The sequence below is a fragment of the Alosa pseudoharengus genome, unplaced genomic scaffold (assembly GCF_046254945.1).
Source record: "Alosa pseudoharengus isolate Yale_2024_CS ecotype anadromous, Long Island Sound unplaced genomic scaffold, YU_APseudo_1.1 YU_APseudo_1.1_scf_4, whole genome shotgun sequence".
Lineage (NCBI taxonomy): Eukaryota > Metazoa > Chordata > Actinopteri > Clupeiformes > Clupeidae > Alosa > Alosa pseudoharengus.
In genome coordinates this window covers 23,927,018-23,952,018 of record NW_027468774.1, presented here as the reverse complement: position 1 = coordinate 23,952,018, position 25,001 = coordinate 23,927,018, and the positions used below count along the sequence as shown (strand labels likewise).

Here is a 25,001-nt window from a genome sequence, read left to right as displayed (position 1 = left end):
GCAAAACTCATGGAAATCACTTGCCCTGCATGAGCTAGCCTCAGATTAAAACGTATATAGAATGGAACTAGAGAAATTTTGCTATATGAAGCTACGCGAGTCGGCACTGCGGTGCTAGAAAGAAACTGACCCAGGAAAACCCATAACAGTAAAAGAAAATTGACTCCTGGCCATAGCTCCTGGCAGAGAATGTCAGGCTGAAAGTAACAAAATAGACGTCATTTCCTGCTTCCATTATTAAAGATGGCGGTGCCCAAGAAAAAGCATGCTAGCCAGCCGTGTGTTATTCCAGGAGGATTTACTGGTAAATATCAAGCTTTATACAATGTTATTATATTATATAATATTATAAGAATGGCCATGTTATAATAAATTGAGGTGTGCGTCGTTTTTTACAGAGATTACAGATATAATAGTGGTTAATAACACCAATATGAATAACGGAGTATGAGAAGTTTGGCCGTTGGGAATGGGCCATTTGTTTCTCCGAGCACACCACTTAAATGTCATTGTTTTGTCCACCAGTGCTGGATTTAAAATTTACTAAGAATAGTCCAGCGGCACACCAGCTGTTCGTGAAAGAACATAAGGTCCGGTTAGAAAAAACGGCGAGCAGACCCTTGGACAGGACACTGTTTGTGCTCAACATTCCACCTTACTGCACAGAGGTAGATTTCGTTTTAGATTGCTGTTAATGAAATTCAAATGTTCATAGAGCTTCTTTGTGATATCTCACTACATATTTTTCACTGTTACACACAGTTGTCATTTTATCGCTGTTGTGTTAATCTTATTCCAAATGTGTGCTATCTTTCATATGTGTGAAAGCTACTGTATGCCCAAATTTCCCTTAGGATGAATAAAGTCTCTATTTTTCTCTCTAGGATGTCATAAGTCGGCTTTTCTCCCAGTTTGGGCCGATTCAGTCTGTAGAGTTGAAAGATAAACCAGGCAACCCTGAACCCACAGAGCAAAAACTTTCAAAATATTTCACCCTGACACAAAAACAGGTATAATGCTGTTATATCTGTTATAATGTATTCATCAAGGGATTTGTCTTTTGACATGTATTGGTCTCCCGTTTAAAATACCTCTTATTTGTTCCACAGGGATTTTCAGTGGGGTACATAGTTTACTCAAAACCATCAGGTGTATCAGCTGCCAAAGCCCACCCTCAAAATGTGCCTTTAATCGTCTCCACTGAGAATCATCCAGTAAAAACAGGTCTACAGAGTGAGTGACATTTGTGGCTTATATGGTTAAGCTTGGTTGTATTCCTTTTTTTATTTGTCACTAACAGTTCTGTTGTGTATCATACCATGTTGCCTCTAGGAGGATGTAGTTTTTTTATTTATCTTTTTACGTCTCTTGTCAACTTGGGCAAAGTATTGAGATCCCTTGTCAACTTAAGACTTGACTGAGACACCCTTCATTCCTTTTTTATGTTCCACAGAATGGATACATCAATACAGCCAGTCATTTGTGCAGCCAGACACACTTCAACAAGCAGTTGATTCCTTTATGAATGACTATGACCGGAGGAAAGAGGAGGTAGTATCAAATTGCTATCCAATTTACAGAAAGAAAGAAAGTTATCAAACTGATTTTGTTGCTAACGCTCGACCGCATCGCATGCAGTTAGGACACATAGTCCAAGCACATTATATAATTACTAAGAGGACGCAGGTACAGACAACAGCAAGGCGGCACAGACAACAGGAAGGCAGCACAAAGCTGGCCTCTTGTTTTTTTTCACTAGTCAGACTGAAAGATTTCATTATTATGTGTCTTCTAATGTTAACGTTAGGCTGAATATCTTTTCATCCAAGCTATTGGTAACTAACAATGTAGAAATCAGGCAACTTTGGATTACGTGGCTCATTTTTCATGATCTGCTAGGCTATTATCTGTCGAACTGTTCTTGCATGTGGCAAACATATACTGTGCAGTTGACGGGCTGCTGTTCACTTGTCATTTTGTCACTACACCCTAGAGCAGTACAAATGGCACGTAGCAAATGCAGAAAATGAGACATGAGTCTACTTCTTGGCTGGGTGTGTTTTATTTTTGTCCTCACTATATTGTTTTACCTCAGGAAGCAGAGAGAAAGAAGAAGGAGGCAGAACAACAGGAGGAGGATGAGGAGGGATGGGTTAAAGTAACCAAAGGTGCAAAGGGTGCCAAGGCCCGACCTCACAGTGAGGTAGCTGACAAGAGGGCGCTGGAGAAGGAAGGCAAGAAGACGAAACGGAAGGAGCTGTTAAACTTCTACAGTTGGCAGCACAGACAGTCCCAGAGAGACCGTAAGTAAGGGGGTCTTCCTGTGGTACACTGGAGATGACTTGGAATGGTTGTATAAGAACACATGAACGAGTTGTAAAAAAAAATGCACTGTCTGGACCACTTCTATGAAAGACATTTTCTAAAGATTTAGAATGGACCTCACCAAATGATCAGAGCACTCTCAATCTGACATTTAAGTGACCAGGTATACTCTTTCATTGCAGATATTGCTGAGCTTCGAAAGAAGTTTGAAGAGGACAAGCAAAAGATTGCTTTGCTGAGAGCCCAAAGAAAATTCAGGCCATACTGACTCTTACATTCATTCTTAATACATTGTTTTCAAGATTTCATTATATTTGGTTTATTTTTTAAAGTTGTTAGGCAAACACTTTTATATTTTTTTCTCTCCATTACTTATTTAAGAATTTTTCAGACAATGACACCAATGGTCTTCAATACTACTTGTAAAGTCTTGTTTGTATAGCATATCTTTATCATGAAAAAAATCTGTCAATGCTATGTTATGGAATGTGCTCATCTGTGTATATAATTATACATTATTAACATGGGTTATTACTTTCAATACAGATGACAACATGAAGCTATCTTTGAGTGCTTTATTTGATTATGCTCAGTGAGTTGCTGTTATTGAATCATAGGTGCTTGCTTACAGATGCTACCATCTCACCTGGCTCTATAGCTTTGATCTTCATCTACTGTAGTCTTTGTCCAAGCCAAAAATCGTATAAATAGAATCAAGGTACACGACAGAAAAACATCTGAATCCCTGGTAGATATGAGGGAAGTTTCCGAAAGAGATTATCTTATAGCAGGGGATCGCAATCTTACCAGCTTCCCTATCGACAAAAATGTAATGGCTAACTAGTGTTAGTTTAGGTCACATGCAGCAGGGGTTAACAGTAACTAGGTACATTTACTTGAATACTATACTTAAGTAGGTTGTTTGAGTATCTGTATTTTTTGGTAATTTTCACACCAAAAACAATTATAGGGTCACTCTTCAAAACGGGTGCCATTTGTGTTTGCAACATTTGATAAGATGCATAAGGGAGAAAATAATGTGTTTTTTGTTTGTCTTATGTCAAAGCATGTATCTAATTCAAGGGTTCAGAATATGTTTTTTGTGTGACTATTTTTAATCACATTAACTTGTTTTGTCTATAACATACTGCTATACAATGTATTAGATTGGAGTCTATACTAATATATTACAAGGTCTGTTCAAGTTCAAGTTTATTTATATAGCACATTATCATACAACATGTCACTCAATGAGAGAGAGAGAGAGACTTATTAAGATGCTACATTTTTATACTACTATTATTTACACTGACTGATACAAGGATCAGAATTAGCACCAATGTTTGCGAGTTAAAGTGAAAAATGAAACTCACGGTGAAGAGTTGCACGAGCTGGGTTTTTATTTGTGTTTTTCCCCCCTGCATATTTTCTGCATAGCTCTGGGCTGTACGTATTTTTATGTTTGTTATTGTTTAGTATTTAGATGAATGCGCCACACTTGTTTCTAGTTTTTTCCAACTCCGCTGTCTCGGCGAGTCACGAGATGGAAATGATTACACAGCTGCTCCTGTGACGTAACGGGATTAGTCGAATGTAGGGCGTTCAGATTATTTGACGGCCAGTGAACATACCAACGAAACATTAGCAAGCTAATCAAGGATTCTACCCAAACATGGCACTGAATCGAAATCATTCGCAAAACGGGGGAGTTTTGATTAATAACGGCGAAAGGTAAAGGAAAACATTGCATATGTCGACAATCTAGAGTGTAACGTTACATGACAGGTTGTTCAAATAGCCTATCATTAGTTCTGAGTTTGGTTTCGTGTTGAGTTCGGGTAGCTAGCTTATAGCTAACGTTAGGGATAAGAGGGTCTTACATGTTGGTAAGTAAAATGTATATCTGGGATTGTCGCACGCTATGACGGCCACAATATGGTCTGAATATGGTTAAAAACCAGACTTGACTTTGTAACCTAAAAGTGAAACGTAGCCTAGTACTACTCTTCATTTGGCATGATGACTCCTGTCGCGGAACTTTGTTTCAGAAACAAGAGGGCAACGTTAATCGAAGTAGACCTTGGTCAACATGATCGTAAAGTAAAACATGATGTTATTGATACATATTTATTACATTCAAAACACTACAAAATACCTAATAGCTTAAGTCCTCTAGAAATCAGCTAATATCAGCTAGCTTTGTTTACGCCGTTTGTAATCATTACTTCGTTTCATTGGTTCTTTGGACAGTCTCGTGACATCTCCACTTGGGACGCTTCAACAACAAGTAGTCTGATTGGTTGATAAAACCAATGCCGAAACGAATACAGGAAGATAACTTTGTTGTCTTTGTCACTCCAGTCTTCTCCCTTGAGCTTGGGTTTACTCACACACTTTTGCTCTGTCTTTAATTTCAACGAGTAGTTCCACCTTATGCATTTGAGCTAAAGAAAAGATCGTGATTATTATTACGATTATTCAAGTATTTTGGACATACCGGCCATTTTTATAAACGTTTAAATAACATTGAACTGAAAAACAAATAATAATAATTAAAACAAAACATATCAATACAACAGTTACCACTGTTAAAGTAAACGGGTGTGCTGATTCATAACCTATGTCCAAATAAGAAATCATTGCGTGTCGATTATGTTAGAAAATGTAATGCATGTAAGAAAACATAATTGACATTGGAATTCAATGTGGATTAAATGCACAATCCTAATTTATGTGTTCATATATGTGTTGTGTTTGCTTCCCAGTGTCTTGAGAGAGTGCAAAAATGTGGAGTTGTCCTTCAGTGATGTAACATGCAAGACAGATGTATTCAAGGGAACCAAGAAGGGTTCTGTATACCTCACACCATACAGGGCAAGTTGATTCATTTATTGCTGTGTTTTTCTTTGTTTTGTGATGGCTACTTTTCCACCAGTCTTTGAGAGTTTTAGATGTTTTATATTAGTTTACTAAGTCAAGATCAAAATCAGATCCCCCGACACTGTCATATTTAATGTAAAGAGTTTGCTTAAATCTTACATCTGAACTGATACTTTTTTTTTTGAGGTGGTAAAATCTTATTGTCTCTCTGTGTCTTTTACATAGATGGTGTTTGTCTCCAGCAACCCAAGGGACAATCTCGGCTCTGTTATGTTCCCCTATTACCTGATGAAGGGCTGCAGTATTGAACAGCCAGTTTTTGCTGCAAATTACATCAAGGGCACACTCCATGCAGAGCCAGGAGGTACTGAAATATACTGCTGTAATTGTGGGCTGAATCAGAAGCTTCATACAATAAAGCGTTGGATAGAAACTCTTGTCAGCATAAACTGTTTAGCCACTGTAGGAACTCCCCTTCTTGCTCCTTGTGTTGTGAAACTTTGTACGTTTATGTATGTAAAGGGTGATGCAACTAGACTACGTTGAAACTGTAGTAATTGGCAGTAGAGTGTAAGGGAGTGCCATGAACAGAATTTGCTATCTTAGTATATGCTTTTGTCATGGTTACCAGAATGATAGTGGGATAGGCCTGCATTCAAACCACATTTGATCAAGGCAAAAGTAATTGAAGAGTAATGACCCATGTTTTGTTAGGGCATATATTTATGTGTGAATTTCCTTATTGCAAAAGAAGGGTGTCATGATTAGTCCATAACAGTGAAACCAATATTGTGGAAAAAAAATTTCTGATTAGGTGGCTGGGAGGGACAGGCAAGTTTCAAGATGTCCTTCCCGAGTGGTGGTGCCATTGAGCTGGGCCAACACCTCTTCAAACTGGCCACAAATGGTGAGGATTGATTGTTCATGACTCGCAGAGTTGAATAATAAATACATGTTTGAACGTGCTTATATTATCTGTGATGACTGCCCTGTATCTATGATCAGGCCATGTGTCATGTAGTCGTCTAGTTCATTTGCTAATTAATAACTCAGACCTTTTCTCCATTTCAGCGTCTCGTGCCCCTCCAGCCCAAAATGGGGGTGCCTCATTTGGCTATCCTTCACCTGGAGCTATGAATGGGTATGGGCCACCACCTATGCCCATGGGCTATCCTTACGCACCTCCTCCTCAACAAAATGGTTTCCACCCTGGTCCTGCTCCACCACCTGGTAACATGGGCTATCCATATCCCGCAGCTGGTACGTTGTCTTAGTAGGAACATTTCACAAGTAATGTTAATTTGAGCAGTGGAAAAAAAAAAGGTTAAGAAAGATTCATGTTAATAGTCAAGTCACGAATTAGGAATGTCACACAAATTCCTTGGAATTATATCAAGCCTTGTAACATCCTAGACGTAATGATTAGTTTTGTTTATTCATGATGAGCCCTGATGTCCCAGACTTGTTCACTGAAGCGTATGTAACTGTCGTTCTGCAGGAGTGTACCCATCTGCCCCTGCTTACATGGCCCCTCCTCCACCTTATCCTGGACCACCCCAGAACTGGGCTGCACCCCCTGCAGGTATGTCTCTCCATCTCTCCTTCATCACTCCATCTCTCTTCCTCTCTTCTGTTTTCCTATCTTCCCTTTCTCTCTCTCTGGTTTGTTCCATCTTTTTCTGTTTCCCCATAGTACTTCCCTGTGTTCTCTTGTCTCTCCCTCCCTCCCTCTGTCTCTCTCATTCTCTTTCTCTTTTTCTTTTCTCTCTCTCTCTTTCTTTCTTTCTCTCTCTCTCTCTGTCTGTATCTGCCTCAGCGCATCTGTCTGATTCCATCAGTTAGCATCTGAGTGAATGCCATGACACAGGGCAGGCAGTGAGGAAGGAGGGCCAGTGTCAAAAGAGCTATTTGTCAAATTAAAAAGGACATCCACACACACAAACACACACATGCAAGCAAAATATCTCCAGAAATCAACCTCATCCCTTATGCCAGTATTGAGTCACAAGAGTCCTCAAACATAAAAAGATGAATGGAATTTCATATTCCTGTTAAGATATACAGAGTAAAAATGGTTCCAACTGTATTTCATTTGCTGTGGTTTTAACCAGTAATTGTATCTAGTTCTAATTTACCATAATCTTGACAGCAATTCTTAAAACCTCTTTTTTTGTCTTTGTCCATCTAAATCCTAATGAAAGCATTTAGTCATTAAGTGGTCCTTAAACAGTTTACTGTGTGCATGCATTTCACTGTTTATGCATGACAGATACTGCAGATATGGATGACCGTTTCTGATGATAATTTGTGAACTGGCTCCTTTCCCATTTCTAAGGTAATGCAAAGGCAGCAGAGGCTGCTGGTAGTGCGTACTACAACCCAAACAATCCTCACAATGTCTACATGCCCATGGTAAGCATCCTTTCATCCTAAACCCTTCATACCAACATTTGTCACATGTTCTGGCTATTTAATTGGTAAGTAAAATGGGTTTTAATCAAAGGGACTTTACACTTTTTAGGATCAGCCTCCTCCATATGCACCTTACCCCAACTACCCTGAGAAGAAGAACAACTGAGAAGTGACCACCATTACAGTGCATTCAGTTACAATACATTCATTCCCACTTCTGCGCAGATTATTATTTTGTATTAAATACTGAGCCAATATAGATATTCATTTGTGACTGACCATGCTGGCTAGAGTGCATCCATGTGGAATGTTGTTTTGGAGAGTGAATTGATCATATTCAGGTCAGGGTGGTCATTGCAAGTATATTGAATGGACTAGGTACACTCACCTTTCTGTTCTCATCCCTCTTGATTATCTCAGCTCCTTTGAACTGTTTTACTCAGATTTTTTTACTTTTACTTTATTAGATAACTTACTCATGTATTCAGTATATGTGTGGACTGTTCTCTTGCTTGAGTGTGGGGCACTGAACTCTGCCTGATGGAGAGCTTTTGCAACATTTTGTGTGGAAACTGGGAAAGGCAGACATGGGAATGTACAAGCAAAGGTATTTTACATTTTCAACATTGACAAGAGCCAATGATGTCATAGGGATAATTTATTTTTCATAATGATGAATTTGCACAATTCTATAATGAACCATGTGACTTAAAAACTTAAATATATTGTGATTTGATAACATTACTCTTACCAGAAATAGTATATTTTTTACATGGTTGAAGTGGCTGAGAAGGATAAATCCTGCTATGGAGCTTTGCAGCATAGTCTTATTCTGTTTGGTAGCGAGCCTTCATCCAATGCACAGCAGTCTTTTGTGATTTCTTTTTCCTCAATTGCCTAGGAAGATAATTGTGGGATAAACATTTTACCATAGGATTGAGATGGTTGTGATTGAGAGTAGAGCGATTGCATTACAGGACACTCCCAGAAGTCTTGGTGACCTTATCATATCAGGTTTGGTCCCTCACCTTTGCTCCTTTTTCCAACCAGTGTCATGACTTCTAATCTTGTTAGAAATTCCAACCTCACTTTTTCTGTAATTACCACAGAGTTGAGTTACACACACACACACGCACGCACACTCGCACAAGCATTTGGACACAACACACGCCTTTTACCCATGTGGTTGTGTCCTGTTTCACAGCCACCTCCCAAGTGAACTGCAGGTATTTATGCATAATTGAACTGGATCAGTAACCTGCTCTGTTTAAGAAGTCTCTGTCTCTTCTAGTTATGTTATTTTTGTCATGTCATGGCTTTTACAGGATCTGGTGAAATGTTAGAAAAGATGAAGTATATTTAACAAAAGCTCTTTTGACTTGGCTTGTGTTTGTAAATTCTTTTATGTTAATTTTTAAATTCTAAAACTGATCAATTTCTATAATCAAACAACTAATAAATGTATATTGAAAATAATATGCCTGTGTGTATTTTGCCGATATAGTTATTGAATATATACAACAGACACTATACTGCTCATAGATATCAAATCAAATTAATTTGTTTGAAAATAATTGTTAAACATTAATCTTTAAAATAATAAATATACCCGTGAGCATACTAGCAGAATGCTTATATATAGAGAGAAATAACAGAACCCTCACTGCTTCAAAGAGATATAGTTCAAATATTCAAATATTTTTAAGTCAACAAAATATGGTAAAAATATAGGGAAATTTAAATAAAAGATGAGCAACTAACTTAGTTTGGCATTAGTATTTCATGTCAAGGACTCCTTTGTTTTGTATTGCAAACAAAACCAGTTTGTAAATTTAGGTTTCAGAATACTTAATATAGATGTATATTTGTATCTTGGAGGAATTCCAGAAAGCGGGGTTTGTTAAAAGTGACTTTGTGTTCCCTGAGATGTGGGAAACTTTGGGCTTTCTATACCAGTAAGAGACTAGCAGGTCTTTTTTTTTTATTATTGCACTGTATCTCCTGCTGAGCATGGGCATTGTGGTGGTGGGCTGTCATCTGGTTGAGATCTGTCCAATGGAAAGCAGATTAACAAGCATAGCCTACGCCCAGAACTGATTTTGATATCCCGGATGTGCCTTCCATCCCCTGATGACTAATTTCCCATCTAAGGGAAAATCCACCCAGATATCGGAGTTAGACAGAGTTTGTTAAACTTCCTTTCTGGTATATGGTGCATTGACAAAAGCCTGGAACAGTTCTGTTTGCATAAGGATGATGTCTATGATTGTAAACCTCTTAAACTTTACTAATATTTCCTTGTAAATAGCATACATCACACAACAGGAAGTATTTGTGTTTCTTTTAATGAGGCCATATGACCATCGCTGTATGGGAACCAACAAAACCATACTCATTACACTGAATAACATATTTATTATCATATGGTATTCAACCCGCTTACCAAAATATGTCCAATCTATATTTTCACAGAAAATCACACCACGTACAGAGGTACTTGAAAATGGTTTCTAGAACCACTGTCACGTTATAGTCAATGACTAACAACATTTACCAGTCAAAAAAACACAAGCACATCAACACAGCCACTACACAGCACTGCTGTCTTCTACAATGTTGTTTAATCATTGAGACATGATCCAGACATGTCTTCTAAACCTAAATATGTCGGAACTAACCAATACAACTCCCCTTCCCCGAATGAATGAAATGAACTTATGTTCATTCCAAATATATGATTGATGTGACCACACAACCTAGCCTTAAGGGGGGAAGGGAAAAAAATCAGTGAATAAAATCTACTTCTGAAAATCACAACCACTATCAAATTAATATTTAAAAAAAAAAAATGTAAGAGGAGGCCCTTGTGCAAAAATGTTCCTGTTCACTTGAGGGTGTTGATATTTTCCAATATTTCATAACACCATTTGTCTCTTTGTGACATAGTTTGACAGAGCAGTTAGAAACAAGTCAAATAGTATATGCCAGAATTTGGGCAGTAAAGTGTGTTTAAAGATTAATGATATCACCTTACACACATGTGTTGTACACATACAGTACATTTCTCTTGGTGTTTACCACTCCTGACTCATGCACATCACTGAAGTTTGTTTAAAGCAAGATTATCGCAGTAATTTCCTGTGTATTAGCCGCGTTGGGTATAAACCGCAGGTGTTTTATGCAAGTTAAAACAAAACCATATTAATACCATATTAACTGCCCCCGTATATTAACCTTATAGCTGAAGAAATTTTGCAAAATGTATAAACCATGGCTAATAGTTCGGAAATTATGGTACCAACATCTAATAATCAAGAATTCATGACGTTGTAATTGATGCAACATATTGAGCCTTTCAATGTCTTGTAAAGATCCATGATTCAGTATTTAAAGGCAGATATTTAGAATTACAGTGTGCTGTAATGTCACATTTAAATACAATACACACACAACTTACTAAGGCAACAAATTCAAACAGTCAAAATTACACTTTATGACAAAATGGGACTTCCAGCTGTCCATCTGGAAGATAAAAGCTTTTGGATAGAAGAATGGCAAAAAAGTGAACTGTGTATTTTAGTACAGGATTTCATTTAAATGGCAGATGTGAGCCTCCTCTTCAAATCTATAATGCATTGTGGTTTAGGCAGATGATGGTAATCAGGTCTATTAATTCAATATGCTACTCTAAACGCCACCTCTAGTCACCCATCCATTTGTTATTGTACTAGTTGAAAGATAAATATGTAGCCCACTAGATCATACTAACTCCAACATCAAATTATTGTTACTGCACTACTGGTAGGTCTGTGACTATGTATCTCTCCCTCCCACCCACCCAATGAATGTAGCACTCTTTGTGCGTCTTGAAGTTGAATCAAATAATCCCACCCATTTCCAATATAACCCATGACCCTTTCAGTAAGTATTACACGTTTCAAGGTAGCTCCGCCCATCTCCATGCTGCACGAGCAATCCATAACTCAGGGCTCGTCCTGGATGAGCCAGACTTCATTTCGTCGCCCGTAGGGCTTCAGTGGCGGGTCATAGCTCACACAGAAGTACTGCTTGCGCTGATAAGGGGCGGTCTCGCCAATGGTGCGTGTCAAACGGGAATATTCTGAGCGATACTCTGACTCTCCTGCGAAGCCCCCAAACTGCCTGTATGATTAAAACAAAAACAGTGATATTCCAAATGTATCCAACTGCTATATAATGTCAAGAAAAGTGCTTACTGGGCTAATAGTTCCAACATTTTTTGGAAATTTGTTTTTACAATTGCCCCTTAGAAGTGACCTACAGTGAGTAGACGGTCATGCCAGGCCGATCCTCAATCTTGATTGTGCTGTCGGTTGGTGCTGGTGGACAGACTTGATAGCGGGAGGGAATACGAACAGCAACAACCACACGTCGCAGCATGGCACCGTCATCCCGGGGGAACACTGTTAAGATGATTGGCATTGTGTTTCCCATGGCTTCGCCTACAAGTCAATACCAACAAAGTGGACTTTTAAGGGGAGATAGCCCTTCACAAACAAAGCATGTGGACAATTCATTGCTAGGGTTCTTCAGAATTGAAAATCTCTATGAAGCTCCAGCTAAATACCATTAAACAAGAAAACAGTAATTGAATTTAGTGATACATTAGGAATCAGGGATGATGCCCTTAAAGGCTTCTTCTAAGCTTGGGGAACTGCTGTTGTGGGGTTTAGGTGGTCTGCAAATGTGCAAAACTGGTATGCTTCCTGTGCTACACTTAGTTTAAAATAATGTTATTGGACTGGTTTCATTGAAGGCTACTAAAAAGTCATCCTAGAGAGTCCTAAAGTTGTTCTGTCTAAAGATGATACCAAGCTACAAGGAAGAAAGCCAAATAATCTTTCATAGTCACTGAGAATCACAAAGCTGCACAACAGGGTTCTAAAGAATTCCTTATTAAAAGATTCTACACACAGACTTGGGATTCCTCCACATAGTCCATTATATGTAAAAGAGTTAAATGCAGAAATATGCAACCGGCCGTACAAAGCAAGCATTTGGTTTATGGGTAATTCTGTACTGTGATGGTCAGCTCACCTTGCTCATTGCTCCCCCCGATGTACATGAGGAGCCTCCTCACAAGTTCGCCCGACACTTGATCGAACGTCCGTCCCTCGGAGCTTATGGTGGCAAACTTTCCATTGTCATACCGTCGCACCTCATAGCTGACCCCGTCCTGAGAAGGAGGCCAAGGGGTGAGAACATGATTCACTGACGCACACAGACAAGAACAGGCTGTGTATCATACTGAAAAAAGACACCCTCAGTCGTGGACCAAAACAGAAAGCAGTGCCCTGGTTTGTAAGAGTGGTGAAAAAAAATGTAATCCAGCTGGCTGAACACTCAAGACTGCTGTTACTGAGCAAAACATCCGTGGTGGAAATGAAAAATGCTCACCCAAATATGGCCTGGCATATAGAGAAGGTTACACTGATTTGATTACTGTTGTCCTGGCTAACTCGTCACACTGCAGAGTTTAATCAGCCTAAAGAAAATAATGAGACTCTTGTGATGCCTTCTGTTATGTAAGCTTACACACACACACATATACACACACACATATTGACAATGCAGGGAAAATGTGACAAGCACACCCTCCTAAACACTGAACGCTGATCATGGTGACTCAGTGTGACTCCAATCTGAGTAGCATCAGTAAGCCAACAGAGGCGTTAAACAACTAACATAATCAACCAGTGCATAAAATATGGAAAATCTGTCAACACATTCAAGAGATTTGTGTGATATTCAGCTAGATTCAGCTTAATATTATGCAGTTTTCAACTAAAATGTTCCACTCTGTTTGTCATCACAATGGTGTGACAAGAATGTTGTAAAATTATTGTTCTAAAGAATATCTGGGTTCAACCAGAGCCTCTCTCTAGGGCTCAACATGGAGTTTTAGAACCTTAAATTGTTGTGGAACAGAATGTTTTGTTAGAATGTTCAAAACTCCCCTGCTGAAGGGTTAAGGGCAATTTGTTAACGGAACAAAAGCCTTAAAACATTTATCCACCAACATAGAGGAAAAAACAAAGTCATCAGGTACAAGAACAAAGCCTTCAGCAAGGTTTGTTCAGTCCTTGTATGCATAATGGGCACACACGTGCAGCTGTAGCTGATTTGTTAATGTTATAAACATATTGGTTTAGAGATGATTAGCAAGTTCTAGTGGAAGAAGCTATCTGTTGAATTTTGTACATGACTAGAGAGACACAGGTTGAAAGATCAGGAATTGAAAAGATTGGTTACGTGGGAATCAAGATTGTTTCCTTGCAGTTATGAGACGTCGGTATTGTTCCTGATCTCATATTTGTCAAATAAAGACTCATAAGTGATTGACTAAAAACAGAAGGCTGAAATCAAACACACAACAGTACTCCAATACAGCATGCTTAATGACCTTGACCTTCACTAATTTATTTTAGTTCATATCAAAACAATTACAAGACTCATCTTCATACATAAACAATTCCCTGTATCCAAAGCACTATTAATATTTTGCTTTGCACATGCATTTTATAAACGGCTTTTGATCCAGAGTATGTTTGACGGCAAGGGAATCATCAAAGGGGAAAACTAGTCTAGTTCTCCACTGAGATAAATTCTAATTATGTGGCGCACACTCCTTGCGTGAATTTCACTATACATAACCATCAACAGTATGTTAGAATGTATTTTCCCCCCTATAGGCATCATAATATTACACACTCACTTGTGACACTTTAGGACAGTTCTAATTACATAGCCTTTGCTCAGAGTACACTTATAGTAAATTATAGTGTGTATGCTCAACTGATGTTCAGAAACTCCTCCAGATAATTATGCAGTACTTCAGCTGGTTAGACATGAGATGTAATTAATGTGGCTATGCTAATATTAGTGAGTCAATTAATAATTCACTTCTGAGTCGTTCTTTTCTTAGGTATCTGTCTGTCCTCCCATGAAAGTGTCCTCCTTGGCAAACTCTTTCTCCAGTGTTTTTGTCAGTGGATTAGAGGAGGCTTTGAATCGAGCCCTAGCTTAGGACTTGAACCTACTGTCTCTAACCCATTTGCTTTGTGAACTTCTGCAAAACCTATTAAAAATTCTAGCAGCACTGTTTAACAAAAGTGTGAACTAGTTGTATTCTCTCTAGATGCATTAAGTCCAAGACCATCAGAGATGTAGCGCAAGATAGTGGTGAATCATGAGGAGAATATTATGAATATTTAGACATTTTGGTTCACCACTGCTAAAGCCAAAAGAGCCCTTTGGCAACCGAGAGCAAAAAGGCTGTCACACACTGAGAAGAGAACGGCCTTGCATTCTGTGTAACTCTTTGATCCTGGTTGTGTTAGAGAACACATTTTAGCCAAAGAATGTATTTAGCCAAAGACCAAAATACATGGGACCTGAGGCAAAATGCACTGGCTAGACATTCAATCAGTATTCTGTGCCGTGTTTAATGAAGGATATTGGGTTTCAGGGTCAAAAAAGGAAGAAGAGATCAGGTGTCCGTTTGTGATTTCAGATCTCCTGTGGTCAACTGTCAAGACCATAGATGTTTCTCCACTGAATGTCTTTCTCTCCAGTGTAGTACTATTGCAGTATTATTGGCATGATTTCAGATTTTTATGTCTTTCAGTTTGGCCTAAAGGGGACAATCTTTTTAATCAGTATAAAGGTGGTGATATAGCAAGATGTTATAAGCTTAACATAACCATTCTTTCTACATACATGTGTCCATGCATGTGTGCATGCATCAGGGGTCCTTGGCCATCTACAGTATATAGTAGGCCTACATATGTAAAATGGCAATAAGGGCCTGCCTCATTAAACAGCACACATCAGTGACTTCAAAAAGCCGTTTCCTCCTCCAGCTTTCCCCCACAGTGCCATTGAACACACATGATTGGAAGGCACAGGCAACCACCTATCCCTGATAACTGCAAACAACTCTCTCTCTCTCCCTCTCTACCTCACTCAAGATAACTTGACCTTGACTGCTGAGGTCACACATTTTGTGGGCCAAGGTCAGTGTATAGTGTGTAGAATAACAGCACTGCTGATGTCATGAAGACCTCACCTATGTTAAAAGTGTAAACTAGAAGTGTACTGGAGATGCTAATCCAGACACCATGGTCCACCAACTAACAGTAGACGATATATATCTGTGTTTTAAACAACCATGTTGAGCCACTTTCCACATTCACAGGTATAGGCTATAACCTAAACAATATTACTAGAAATGTTGAAGAGTTGGCTATAGGCTAAGTGTCAAAGGTTTTATAAGGGTAACTGGTTTAGGGGTAATCAACATTGATTAATAGAACTGTTGCATTATATTTAGAGTTATTACTTGACATTACGAAAAAGAACTGTTGCAAAAAGCATATCGCAATTGACATTGTTAAACAAATGAAATGAACTGAATGTTTCTGTAAATTAACTCATACAAATTGAACTGATTGTTTCTGGAAATATTGGGGTCTTACCTCCTGACGCGCGGGCAGAAAAAAAACAGATTCAACACCCCAGTCACGATTTTTCCGAGAATATAAGCTAATAATAACAATAATAATAATCTCACTGACTACCAAAGGGAATAAAACGTAGCCTACCTTTGTTTCGGTGCTTAATAATTTGTACTCAGTTTCTTCAGTGGCCCCAAAAAGCGAATTCTTTAGCATTCCAAACATCGTTGTCCTTCTTCGTTCAACTCCTTTTAAATCAGTGAAAATTTAACGGTTTAAAATTTTAGTGCGTCCACCTTAACAGATCTACCCGTACAAACTGCGTAATTATAAAATGACTGAATGAATTAATCTTGTTTATCATAAGGCAGGCTATTAGAGTTATGTTTCTCTGTTCCAATTTACCCCTGTCATTATAAGACTAAATTATCAGTCAGCACTAACTTAGTGTAGCGTCCGAGGTTAAGGCTCTTTCCACCGCCTCTGTAGGTCTCTCCATGCGCACTTGGTATTGTCGAGGAGTCCACTATTGCTCACTCTCTCTCCTCCCTCACTGAGGCAGAGCGTCAAAAGTGGCCTCATCCATTCTTCTCAAAGGTGGCATGGCATCATCCACTCTTTATTCGAAAACTGGCCACACACCAGTTCTATATGCATTGCACATTATACAGTCTTTAGACTACATTATAATACATTATCATATCACATACATTTTTACTGACACATCAGCTAAATACTCTCTAATGTCTACACATGCTTGACTGCTATGTAAGACAGAGTTCTGGTTTTGATTGCTGTCATCTACAAAGGTGAGCAACAATAACAGTAGACAACGGCAACCTTATGTTGCTCATCAGCTCAGCATCACCTCAATTACCTCTGGTACTGGACTTTGTTACTGTTGACCATTTGACACCATCCTTCAAAATGTCATAGTGCATCACCATTCATTAAATGCATGTGCGTGTGTGTACAGTTGAGAATCAGAGACGCGCATGTGCAAGCGTTTTTCTTCCCTTGTGTGTCACAGCACGTTGCGTAGCTGTAGGGTCAATCTATTTAAACTCTCACTGAAGGCAATATTAGTCACTACAGTGTGGCCAGAAGAAGGGGGTTGCTGTCTAACACGTACAGTCACCCAAGCCCTACATAGCTCATTGCTCAGAGGTGAGAGAGAGAGATGAAGCCAGCACAAAATATAATCCACAAGGCACTAGTATGGACAACATGGTCCTGAAACATGCTCAGTCTGACATCAGCGGAGGGTTTGGGGTTTGGGGAGGGAGAGAGGGGGGTGTGTTCATGCAGAGGGGACTGGCTGTGAAGATGAGCAGAGGACGACAGACTGACACTGACTGCTCCCAGAAGGAGAGAGATGTCGCTTCCACTGAGACGAGGGGAGGGCAAGATGGGGGGGGGGGGCCTCCAGCAGCACAGCTAAACAAATCAATTTGATCTCACTAAACAACAAAAATCCTTTCTGATGGTAAATTAGCACACTGGCGGATGACCCAGAGCAAGGTCTCTCTCGTGAACTCTCTTTTTCTGGTGCTATGAGAACACACGAAGAAAAAAAAGACAGCAAAGAGGATATCAAAAATACACAGCCATTTCCCATTTCAATATTTTCTTGTTTCACCCTCTGAATCAGAAAAAATCATATAGATTAAGCAAACAATTATATCCCAAATAGCCAATGTGCCACCTCTGAATTAGAATACCTTTCTCAGCTATGAAGTGTGTCTGACTTACATCCTCATGAGACATTGCAATGTATTGGTGGCATACCGTACTGAAAACATCATAATATAATAGTTTGTTATAACTTCCAAAACCACACACAGTGCACATATAAAACAGTGTCCTGCCTTCATGCAAAAAATGTCAAATATTACTATAAATAATACCAAGCTCTTTGTCTTTTGATTACCTGCTTATAAAAATATAACCAGTAAAAATAACAGCATCATCCCATCCATTAAAATCTGATCTCCCTCCTCTCACACTTTAATGAAATGAAGCGTATTTAATTCCCAGAAAGGTCAGTACACACTGTACGTGCTGTGGTGAGTCTCCGGAAGCCAGTTACTCCCACAAAATGACTGCAAAAAAGGTTAACATGGGAACTTTGTGCTCTCTACTTGAATGAAATAACTCCACTCCATGAAAACAGAACAGAAGAGTCAGATGCAAGGAGGTCAAGTTTTGACTATGACTACCAGGAACTGAATTAAAAAAACAACGGCTCAAAAGTATGTAAGGCTAGACCCACAAATTTCATGCACTTAACAAAGACTGACTCACGGAATTCTCTTGACACACAAGGAAACAAAGCAAGTAGTTATTGGTATCTGTTTTTTAATCGTTTAGTGACATCAACAAACATATTTACATTTAAGAATATATGATGCATTTTACTATGCATGAGACTTTACTTTACTAATGCATCTGAACCTAACATTACATTCAGCAATGTATGTCTCAATCGTTGTTCATCTCAGAGCTTAAAGATGGATGTGGTCCATACATGAACTTGAGGTGAGCACATTTCCCTTTGACCTTTCACTTTTCCCAGCCTTTTCCTCCTGGTTGGGTGGGCAACCGAAGGCCCACCAAGCCGGCTGCATCCTCTGCGCTAATCTCCCCTTTAGCGTGGTAGAGGTTGTGGAGAGCCATATGCTGTCTGGTGGAGGAGAGCAAGCACAGGTAGGTAAGGGAGGAGTGGAGCGCCTCCTGCTGGGCCCGACAATATCTTTCCCCTGTTACCTGAGCAGAGGAGAGAGATATGAAAAGGTCAGTAGGTTCACACACAATGTATGAGGAACACCGACCTGACTATGGCCATTATGTTTATGTTTGCTTTAGGCTGTACGTGGGTGAAATGTATGAAGGCTTTGGCCTCAAGCTTAGGCTATGCCAAAATAACTTAAAATAACTTGATTTTAGTGTTACTTTGTATCATGTTATAAAAGTGTTAGAATGTTAGGGCAGGCATAACACCTTCTAATTAATTTTGATGGTACGTGGTCATCACATGAGAATTCCAAAAAATAGGCCTATGTGAAAAATGCACACTAAAATACATCTTTTGACAAAACATTAATAAGGAAGACGCTAATTAACTGTTAATGGTTACTGGCGTTCCGTCCTGTTGTCTGTGTGTTGGATTAACCAGCACCCCTCACTTTAACAGGCTCAACCATATAACTACATTATGACAGATGTCTAACCTATAGTCCATGGGCTAGGAGGGGTCCACTACTACTAAATTCCATTGGTATTTTCTTGCAGCTCTGGTCCCAAAGTTTAAGAAAAATCATGTTAACAAGATATAAACTCATTCCCAGTGTACTTCTTAGAACTCCTTTCCAAACTCTTCAAGACATCTTGTTTTTTAATCTGAGCCTGAGGGGGAATGAAACCACCCATCATTGCTGTATAACATGACTAATTTCAGCTTGGTAGGCAAGTTTCTGAACATTGGTATCATGATCCAAGGATGACTGACTTATGTATTAATTATGTATTATAAATTATCAGTAATGATTACATAGCCTAATCGGACATGGAAAGTCATATAGGATATCATATGTGCCAGATTCAAGTCCAGATAAGTCTACCATGCACCATGTTGTCACAATGAATGTTAAATCACATCTAGAGTGTATAGGCTTTAGGCTGTTAAATCAGCTATCTCAATTCACACAACCCCTGGCAAGAATTATGGAATCTCAACACTGTTCACCATGTTGTTAGTCGCTTTGGTTAAAAATGCGTCAGCCAAATGTAATGTAATGTAAATGTAATGAATCATTTTAGAAAAAAGACAAATCACAGATGTGCTTCAAAAATATTTTTGCAACAGATGAACATTTTTAGCCTGGCCTTGGCCTGTCTACGTACTTCCGGTCGATTTATTTTCCCTACAGTACTCCGTCTGGAATAGGTTGATTCACGCTCGTTTACTTCGGCAGTTGGGCAGCCGACCAACCAGCGAACAGTGGGCGTCCCTGAGAGCGATTACGTACCCAGGCATGGTGTTTCAATTACTACGTCCCCGCCCCTGAAGCAGATCGCTTGGAATACATCAACGTAGGGAGCGAAAATTACTTATACTTATTATATCTTTGAGCAAATGTAAGTAATACTTTAGCCTATTAACAGGAGCGTCATGAACGAAGTCACAGTGGAGTAGGATGTTATATCGTCAGCTAAACTTTAGTCATAGATTTTGTCACTTGAAATAGGCTACGAACGTACCCGAGTCAAACTGTAGTTTAGTAGGCTACATGGTCGGGTCAAAATCGCTATTTTTCAAACACTAAGAAGGCTCGACATAACTTGAAACTTTGATTGAAGCATCATCAGTGTCTCTACTAGTGATGTAGTACTCGAGTCCGGTCTCGGACTCGAGACCAATTTCTGCTTTCTCGGTCTCGTCTCGGACTCGTTCCTTCAAAGACTCGGTCTTGACTCGGTCTCGGACCACAGTGGGAGGAGAAAGACTCGTAATTTCAGACCGAGTCCTCGAGACCAACGCATTTTTTATGTTCATATAAAAAAACACACAACACATAACAACAATAATAATAAAATGCAATGTTGACCGGCATTATTTAAAAATGACATCCCATGGAGCAATGCAAAGATACTGCCGTCAGAGCCGTTTATTTATCTCTATGGCTCTGCTGCCGGTGAGTGTCTGTAGGTCAGCATAGTCCATATTAAGACATTAAGACTGCTCCTCTAAACAATTCCCAATCTAGCTTAGGCCTAATGGTTGATTATTAACTGGGGTGATATTAAATTATGAATATGAAAACTGACATGTTCTTATGGTCTTGGTCTCGACTCCTAAAGGACTCGGTCTCGACTCGGACTTGCTTCCTCAAAGACTCGGTCTTGACTCGGACTCGACTGTATTTGGAAACCAACAGACTCGGTCTCGACCCTTCAAAGACTCGGTCTTGACTCGGACTCGGCATAGGCGGTCTCGTCCCCATCACTAGTCTCTACATATGAACTCGAGCATTAAGAACATTGTTCGTGTACACAAAGTTTACTAAAAAGAAAGATTTTGGACAACTCACTCCTTGCAAGATGGCAAAATGGCAGCGAGCAGAAAAAACAAGTGAGTTGTTCAAAACCTCTCTTTTAGTAAACTCTGTGTACACCAACAATGTTCTCAATGCTCGAGTTCATGTGTAGAGACACTGATGATACTTCGATCAAAGTTTCATGTTGTGTCGAGCCTTCATAGTATTTGAAAAATAGCGATTTTGACGCGATTGTATCAAATAAGTAGTAGCCCTATAGGAATCCCATTCAAAAGGTAATTTCACCCGAAAACGACAACGCATACAAGCTTCAAAGTGGCGCTTTGGACATACTTATGCATATGAAAGTTTGACTTGGATACATTCACAAAACACTATATGATGCATTTTGGCGAGAGTTATGCAGATGAAACGTGTGATTGTTTGCTGATAAGATGCACCCGTGCTTGTAAGGGGCGTGCTGCAGAGAAACTTCTCTATATGACGAAACGCCGGTTGTTAGTGATTGGTTCAAAGGAACTCCAATGATTTTAAACCTCAAACTGTGCCCTCCCACCCAGAAATAAACGAATGCCTATTGATCTAGGCCAGACTCTCTGCGAAGTCAGAGAGTCTGGTTTCCAGGCTAGAACATTTTGGCTTTGTGAGAAAAAAATATGGAGTCACTCAATACTAAGGGAAAAAATATAGAATCACAAACCTAAAACATTATAATTATTACTTTGTACACCTTTTCTGGCACAGACTTCACTAATGTAGAACCGTATTCTTCATCAATCAGGTTTCAACTTCAACTTTTCAACTTGTCAAACAGCATTTGACAGATCAGGCCATGTCATTGACTTGATATCTTTCCTGAAGAAAAGTTTTACAATCTTTGCTCTATGACAAGATACATTATCATCATGGAAAATGACTTCCTCATTATCAGAATTCCTTTCGACTGATAGAATACCAACACCATAATACCACAACAACTCATCTGCAAACTTGACAAACTGGGACTCAGTACCTACCTCTGCAACTGGCTACTGGACTTCCTCTGTCAGAGGCCTCAAGTAGTACGTGTTGGCAACAATATCTCAAGCAGCATCACACTGAGCACGGGGGCCCCCCAAGGCTGCGTGCTCAGTCCGCTGCTCTTCACCCTGCTGACGCATGACTGCACTGCAACCTACAGCAACAATCACATAGTGAAATTTGCTGATGACACAACTCTGGTGGGTCTCATCACCAAGGGCGATGAGACTCAATACAGGTTGGAGGTCGACCTTCTGACCACGTGGTGCAGGGACAACAACCTCCTGCTGAACGTCAGCAAGACCAAGGAGATTGTTGTTGACCTGCCACTGACCATCGACGGTGCTGTGGTGGAGAGAGTGAGCAGCACCAAATTCCTGGGGGTGCACATCAGTGAAGACCTCTCCTGGACCACCAACACTGCATCACTGGCGAAGAAAGCTCAGTGCCGCCTCTACTTCCTGCGGAAACTCAGGCGAGCAAGTGCTCCACCAGCCATCATGACCACATTCTACCGAGGCACCATTGAGAGCATCCTCTCCAGCTGCACTGAATACAACAGGAAAGCCCTGCAGCGCATAGTGAACACAGCTGGAAGGATTATTGGTGCTTCACTCCCCTCCCTGAAAGACATTTACACCACCCACCTCACCCGCAAGGCGACCACAATTGTGAGTGATGCAAGTCACCCCGCTCACAATTTGTTTGATCTACTGCCCTCTGGGAAGAGGTACAGAAGCCTGCGCTCCCGCACCACCAGACTCACCAACAGCTTCATACACCAGGCTGTTAGGATGCTGAACTCTCTCCCCCCTCCACCCTCAGCTACATAACATCCTGGACTTTGGACCCACAATGGCTGCCTCGCACTACTCCACTTGCACTAACTCCACTTGTACACTTGCACACTTTGCAACTTGTTGTTGTTGTCCTGAAAACACAACACACTTCTGCTGCTCCTACATAACTTGCACCACTATGCCACTTGCTTACTTAGGTCAAACAGACTTGCACTACTATATTGACTGTCTATGCACAATTGCACAATTTCAACCCAATTTTGCTGCTCTTATTTATTCATTGTATGTGCCTTCTTATTTACTTTTTATTGTTTACTTGAATGTTATGTTTGTCTGTGGACTTAATTGGTAAAATATGTCTTGTCTCCACCGTGGTATAGTGAGAAACGTAATTTCGATCTCTTTGTATGTCTTGGCATGTGAAGAAATTGACAATAAAGCAGACTTTGACTTTGAATGACATTTCAATGTACACTTGTGCATTTACTGTAGGTTTGACTGTCATCTCCCCTAGTCCTTTTGCAACCCCATATCATCAGTGACTGTGGAAACCATAGATATATATATAGGTATATATCTATGGTGGAAACGGTCTTGTTTTCTTCAGGCAGTCATCTTATATAATAATATATGTATTTATATAATAATATATCTTTCATTTGTCTTTTATTCTAAAAAATACCTTCAAAGAGTATTGATTTCATATGTTTTGCCAGGGGTTGTATGAAATCACATCTAGAGGGTATGGTATGGGGTTTCAGAAAACATATTGTTTAGGTGGCATTCTTAAATTTCTCTTAATAGTTCTGCCCAAAATGTATCAGATGTACAACTGGTTCACCACAATAAGCTACTGGTCCCTGGTCTAGAAGGGTGTCCACATGCACCTTTATTAGTGCCAATGGTGACCTAAGGATGAATTATGTGTTCATTGTGTATGAATGATTGAAATTAATGCATAGCCTAATCGGACAAGGATAGTCACAGATGGGCCAGATCGGTGTACCATGTACCAGAGAATATCTGAGTAGACGGGCTCTGTGGTAGGCTACACGTCGGTGGGTGCATGTGGACGGGAGTCCATGAAACTCCTCCTAGGCTAGCCCATAGACTGTTCTATATACAGTCTATGGGCTAGCCCATGAATGACGGTCTTCAGTGACGGTCACCTTGGGGATCTTGTAAAGGCGAGTTGTGCATTCCCCACGATGCCATAATTTTCTGCTATGATAGTGTGTGAAGTGAAGCAGCATAACCTCTGACATAGCTTAGCCTACACACGTTGACACAGGACAGTATATTAACGTTAACTATGTAATGTTGTCAGCAGACTTGGTGAACTACAACAATAATAATTTCACATAGGCCTACCTGATTTTTACGAAACTGTTCCAAAACGTAATTATATGCCATCGTTTGTTTATATTCTGGTCCCTTTAACGCCCGCAGTTCTCTCAGTATACTACGACATACACGCAGTGGTGAATTCAACGACGCCATGTCTTCTACAGTGGATGCCTGGTGTTGTCTGTGAGACAGACTAGTAACTTCCAACTTCACGATAGCCTAGTCTACAATCTTTGAAACTCAGTTCAGAAATTCCAACAGTGGTATCTGTCTTGATAATCAGCAGCCCTACAGTCAGAACAGTAGACAGTAGGCTACAAAATGTAGCATAGCCTACTTTTCATCTTCTTCTCTAATGCCTTCTCTCTAATGGCAAGCCTTGCTATCGCCACCACCTGGATTGGAGGGTGACACGAGTAAGATTGAATAAAATATGAAGGAGGCCTACCCAGAGCCATAGAAAGTGCGGCACTATTTGATGTTGCCGTCACACGATGAAAAGTCCCAAAGAAACTGAGCTGAATGGTTGAATCGCAGGAGAGTGGGATGCAGGGGCGTCACTAGACCTTATTCACTGGGGCACGTGCCTTAGTAAAAGTATCCAGTGCCCCAGTAAAATTCTAGCGCGGCTCTAGCTGGAAACGGCATTCATGAGCGCATCTCCG

The 25,001-nt window shown here is 39.9% G+C and overlaps 4 protein-coding genes across 4 annotated transcripts; 2 read left to right on the top strand and 2 right to left on the bottom strand.

The window, feature by feature from the left end:
• The first annotated feature begins 242 nt into the window (after nt 1–242).
• rrp7a (ribosomal RNA processing 7 homolog A) lies at nt 243–2,884 on the top strand. The gene is made up of 7 exons (XM_076265416.1): nt 243–304; nt 526–668; nt 885–1,010; nt 1,110–1,233; nt 1,454–1,551; nt 2,096–2,303; nt 2,508–2,884. Exons 1-7 carry the CDS (start codon nt 244–246, stop codon nt 2,591–2,593), a joined length of 846 nt encoding a protein of 281 aa, XP_076121531.1. The 5' UTR covers nt 243; the 3' UTR covers nt 2,594–2,884.
• A 1,017-nt stretch (nt 2,885–3,901) lies between these two features.
• On the top strand, nt 3,902–9,093 carry wbp2nl (WBP2 N-terminal like). Its single transcript, XM_076265417.1, has 8 exons — nt 3,902–4,056; nt 5,091–5,199; nt 5,431–5,569; nt 6,020–6,112; nt 6,277–6,465; nt 6,704–6,787; nt 7,541–7,617; nt 7,727–9,093. Exons 1-8 carry the CDS (start codon nt 3,998–4,000, stop codon nt 7,781–7,783), a joined length of 807 nt encoding a protein of 268 aa, XP_076121532.1. The 5' UTR covers nt 3,902–3,997; the 3' UTR covers nt 7,784–9,093.
• A 2,507-nt stretch (nt 9,094–11,600) lies between these two features.
• On the bottom strand, nt 11,601–16,337 carry LOC143103072 (heme-binding protein 1-like). The gene is made up of 4 exons (XM_076266857.1): nt 16,260–16,337; nt 12,694–12,832; nt 11,918–12,098; nt 11,601–11,778 (listed from the first exon to the last, which is right to left on the bottom strand). The coding sequence occupies exons 1-4, from the start codon at nt 16,335–16,337 to the stop codon at nt 11,601–11,603; spliced, it is 576 nt and encodes a 191-aa protein (XP_076122972.1).
• Nucleotides 16,338–18,453: 2,116 nt separating this feature from the next.
• On the bottom strand, nt 18,454–24,708 carry fmc1 (formation of mitochondrial complex V assembly factor 1). The gene is made up of 2 exons (XM_076265415.1): nt 24,361–24,708; nt 18,454–18,878 (listed from the first exon to the last, which is right to left on the bottom strand). Exons 1-2 carry the CDS (start codon nt 24,487–24,489, stop codon nt 18,675–18,677), a joined length of 333 nt encoding a protein of 110 aa, XP_076121530.1. The 5' UTR covers nt 24,490–24,708; the 3' UTR covers nt 18,454–18,674.
• Between the last annotated feature and the right edge of the window lie 293 nt (nt 24,709–25,001).